General features: G+C 45.7%; 1 protein-coding gene across 2 annotated transcripts in view; it reads left to right on the forward strand.

Annotated features, from left to right (window-relative positions):
• Positions 1–1,488: 1,488 nt before the first annotated feature.
• Positions 1,489–5,000, forward strand: part of LOC125043764 — a 28,792-nt gene continuing 25,280 nt past the window's right edge. For both annotated transcript variants that reach the window (XM_047640036.1, XM_047640037.1), the window contains exon 1: positions 1,489–1,613. In XM_047640036.1, coding sequence (XP_047495992.1) covers positions 1,610–1,613 — 4 coding nt within the window. In that variant the 5' untranslated portion in view covers positions 1,489–1,609. The remainder of the gene's footprint in view (positions 1,614–5,000) is intronic.

Genomic DNA, 5,000 nt, shown 5'->3' on the forward strand with positions numbered 1-5,000 from the left:
CTCTCCTCTCTCTCTCTCTCTCTCTCTCTCTCTCTCTCTCTCTCTCTCTCTCTCTCTCTCTCTCTCTTCTCTCTCTCTCTCTCTCTCTCTCTCTCTCTCTCTCTCTCTCTCTCTTCTCTCTCTCTCTCTCTCTCTCTCTCTCTCTCTCTCTCTCTCTCTCTCTCTCTCTCTCTCTCTCTCTCTCTCTCTCTCTCTCTCTCTCTCTCTCTCTCTCTCTCCTCTCTCTCTCTCTCTCTCTCTCTCTCTCTCTCTCTCTCTCTCTCTCTCTCTCTCTCTCTCTCTCTCTCTCTCTCTCTCTCTCTCCTCTCTCTCTCTCTCTCTCTCTCTCTCCTCTCTCTCTCTCTCTCTCTCTCTCTCTCTCTCTCTCTCTCCTCTCTCTCTCTCTCTCTCTCTCTCTCTCTCTCTCTCTCTCTCTCTCTCTCTCTCTCTCTCTCTCTCTCTCTCTCTCTCTCTCTCTCTCTCTCTCTCTCTCTCTCTCTCTCTCTCTCTCTCTCTCTCTCTCTCTCTCTCTCTCTCTCTCTCTCTCTCTCTCTCTCTCTCTCTCTCTCTCTCTCTCTCTCTTCCTCTCTCTCTCTCTCTCTCTCTCTCTCTCTCTCTCTCTCTCTCTCTCTCTCCTCTCTCTCTCTCTCTCTCTCTCTCTCTCTCTCTCTCTCTCTCTCTCTCTCTCTCTCTCTCTCTCTCTCTCTCTCTCTCTCTCTCTCTCCTCTCTCTCTCTCTCTCTCTCTCTCTCTCTCTCTCTCTCTCTCTCTCTCACTCACTCTATCCATCTGTCCATCTCTCTCTCTCTCTCTCTCTCTCTCTCTCTCTCTCTCTCTCTCTCTCTCCCTCTCCTCTCTCTCTCTCTCTCTCTCTCTCTCTCTCTCTCTCTCTCTCTCTCTCTCTCTCTCTCTCTCTTTCTCTTTCTCTTTCTCTCTTCCTCTCTCCCTTTCTCTCTTTCTCATCAACAGTTGGTCCAGTGAATGTAATTAGTAGAATGACAATGCAGGTGTTTTCTTGAATGTATCCAAAAAGAACTGTTATCTTGTTCCGTAAGATAAACCGAGAGAACAATAAACGAATGCGAGAAAGACGGGCGGAGAGTACACTTCTTGCGCCTGTTCTTATTATGTTTTTCCCTCCCACCCTTCGTCCGTGACTTCTTAACTGTCTTGTTGCCAGACGTCGTGTGTAAGCTTCAGTAAACGGCAGTTAAAGTGAACTCTTTCGTAAGTTGAGGTGGGTTTGGGGGCACTGTTATTTCGAAATATTATAACATCATCTAAGGTGATCTGACATCCTGACGCGTAAATAGATAAATTAATAAAATTTATGCATATGATAAACACAAAGGAGAAAAAAATAAACATCTTTAAGGTATTCTCGGTATATATGCTTATGAAACACTTCCATAAAGTTCTTTTTTTTTTATATGAAACGGATCGCCCCGTTTCCATTAAATATCAGCTCACGAGATAACCTCGCGCCGACTTCCCGTTTTCTTTCGCGTCGACCCCTGCTAGGCGCACCTGGGTAATCACAGGCAGTAGAGGTGGAGACGAGTGAGAGAGAGGTAGTGTCGGTGTTCGCTCTCTGTCCATTGGATTAGTCTATCTTGAAATCTACCACAAAAATGTGTGAGTATTTATATTTATTTTACGTGATGTTTACTGTAATTTTGGCATGTGAAGCGTTAGTTAGAGAGGGAAAGGGCAGTTAGACAGGTGCGCGTGGGAGTGGAGACTTCAACGCACCGCTGTAGTGATCCCATCGCTCAGTGGATGATTCACGGACCTCCGACGACCCCTGAACTTCGCCAACACTGATGACCCCTCAACTTCACTTACACTAACAACCCCTAAACTTCACCCACACTCAAAAGCCCCTCAACTTCACCCACATTAATAACCCCTAAACTTCACTCAAAACCCCTCATCGTCACCCACACCAGTGCCTACAAGACGCCCCCTGAACTTAGAACTTGACGGCAAACACACTTTTCGAGGGTCGTTGTTTACCCTCGAGAAACGAACTGCAAGTCGGAGTGGGTACGACAAGAAGGCCTTTTTCGGGCAGCTGGCATTGAGGACGAAGCAGCTGAAACGAATACGCGATACGTCACTTCAGGGAGTTTTATGAAACCCTGAATTTCATCAGGCGCTGACTATCCTTTCCTTAACGGGTGCACGAGGCATGACCTGAGGAGAAACATAAAAGGGGAGTTTTAGGACATTGGGCACAAATACCGTTATGTGAACCTGGGCGAGCCTATTCGCGGGGTCGGGGCTGGGGCATGGGGTAGGGGGAGGGAGGGGCGGGGGCAGGCAGGTGAGTGTGGGCGCACTGACTCGCTCCGACCTTGGCTGCCTCCAGACAGGTTCCGGGGACCATCGCCTGACGAGAGGGGGAGGGGGAAGGATAAGAAGAGGAGGAGGAGAAGAAGAAAGAGAAGGAGAGAAGAAAGAGAAGAAGAGGAAGAATTAGAAGAAGAGAAGAAGAAAAAGAAAATGAAAGATGAAAAATAAGAAGAGAAAAAGAAGAACAAGATAAAGAATAAGAATATAATAAAAATAAGAAGAAGAGGAGGTGGCTTTAAAAGGGAAGATTTGAACCGTCATTGGCGAAGGTTTAGCAGGCGATTAAACACACGTTATCTTACGATGTAGTGAGAATGAATAAACAAATAAATATGTATAGTTTGCGGTCGGAGGGCTCGGCGAGGGCGTGGGTGTTGACAGGTGGGCGCCGAACACGTCATACGGGCGCCCTTGAAGCATTTCCTGCGGCGAGGCTAAAGCGGGTATACGACAAAGACAAAAAAAAACGAAGAGCATTAATTACTCGCTACAGCTAAGAAGTGAGGATCTGTATATAAAGAAAGAAGAAGTTAGGGAAAGAACACATACATAGAGAAAGACAAATGATGATCTGCAGAAATCAGGTTGAGATCAATGATGGAAGTTGCAGATGCACTCAGACACGCTAGCAGTTGATTGCTTGTGACCGATCAGCTGTGATGAGAAAGAACAGCTGATTGCCTGTGACCGATCAGCTGTGGTGAGATGAGCTCTGAAGCGGTTTCTTGACAGGCGACGCTGCTCCGCCCACGATCAATGACACCTTCGGACCTATTTGGAAGATCTTGAACTGAGCTCACCGTGATTTCACTGGAAAAATGTCTTTGGGCGTCATTCCGTGTTCAGTTTCGATTTCACTGACGTCTTACTACTGAGAGAGAAAGAAAATAATCTTACTAGTGTATTTTTTGCGTGACTTAATTTTGTGGATGATGTGAATGCATTCTATTTTGGAGGAAGGAAGTCTATCTATTAAGCAGAGCAGATATTTTCATTAAACTAGCACAAGACATAAATAAGCGGTAGAAATAAATCAATGAATAGATAGAAATAATAACTGCAGTCTTAGTCTAACTACGATGGTTCGAAAAGGTACCAAGGCGAATTGTAGTGGAAAAATTAACAAATTAAATAATCAAGTGAATGAGTGGTAGAAATGTAGAGAAGTTTCGCCAAATCGGCTTCAGAAACGAAACACTGTCGTTAATCATAATTGCGGAAATATATAGAAAGGAATCGATGAATAGAGAATATTTTTATGGTAGAAAGAGATAAATGAACAAATAATAACGGGTTTTGCCGGTTCCGATTCGCAAACAAAACACTGTCGCTAATCGTAATTGTAGCAACGGATGAAAGTAAATGAAAAAGGATCGAATAAATAGAGAAGAGGATGAAAATAACAACTGACAATCGTTTCGCCAACTCGAATTCGAAAACAAAACATTCGCAAATAGAAAAATTAATCAACAATGAAAAACGAATGGATGGTAGAAATAAAGAAATGAAAGAATAGATACACTAATAAGCACGCTTTTCGCCCGCTCAGAATCTCAAACAAAACACTAGAAAAATGAATGAATGAATAAGACATAAAGACAAACGGTAGAAATGTATAGATAAAAGGACAGAAATAATAACTGCCACGCGTGTCGCCAGCTCGTACTCGCAAACAAAAGACTGTCGCTAAAAGCCTTGAACCCATCGCCTTAGGGACCTTGAGGAGCGAGCAGCCAACGCATAGTCTCCAGCCACCGTGGAAAGCATTGGAAATATAACTTTTTTGCTGAAATAAAAGTCTCAATCAAAGCGTTCAGCCTAGCTTGAATGTCGGGGTGGGGGGCGGGGGGGTGGTCGGTCGAGCTAAAAGATGGGGAAATGATTGACAGGATAATAATGATGATGATGACGACGGTGATGCTGATAACGATGATGATTAGGAGGAGGAGGAGGAAGAGAAGGGGCAGTAAAGGAGGATGGTGGTAATGATGATGATAATGATATTAGAGAAAGAGGAGAGAGAAAGTTGCAATTAGAGCTGCCTGTGGTTTCTGGAGGAATCAGAGGGGTGGGGATGGAAAGTGTCCCTCAGACGTATGCTAATTTAGTTGATATGCGAAGGTTTTCGCGGTCTGCCGAGTGCAAATCTTAATGATCTTGTTTATTTCTCGCCCGAAGGGTTCGCTCTGATTTCTAATTCCCGTTTGATGTCTGTTTTTCCAAATTGTTTTTTCTTTTCTTTGTCTTGATTTTCCCCATTTCCTCCCCGCTTCGCTTTCCGCCTTGAAGATCTCGGGAAGCGTCTTTGTATCTCTCTCTCTCCTTCTTGCCTCATTCGTGTGGGGGGGGGGGGGGGGGGGGCATATACTTTGATTGGTTTGCACTTGTCTGCCTAAGAGAAACAAAGAGGAAATAGAGCAAAATCCTCCTTGATTCTCCTCAAAAGAGCGACAGAAAACTTTCACGTGCCACGGGTCGGAGGAGCAGAGGGAGGGGGGAGGGGCGGAGGGAGGGAGAGAGGGACGGAGGGGCAGAGGGAGGGGGAAGGGGCGGAGGGCCAGAGGGAGGGGCGGAGAGAGGGATGGAGCGGCAGACGGAGGGAGGGAGGGGCGGAGGGGCAAAGAGAGGGATGGATGGAGGGTCAGAGGGAGGGAGGGGGTGAGAGGC

This window comes from Penaeus chinensis, chromosome 34 (assembly GCF_019202785.1).
Source record: "Penaeus chinensis breed Huanghai No. 1 chromosome 34, ASM1920278v2, whole genome shotgun sequence".
Lineage (NCBI taxonomy): Eukaryota > Metazoa > Arthropoda > Malacostraca > Decapoda > Penaeidae > Penaeus > Penaeus chinensis.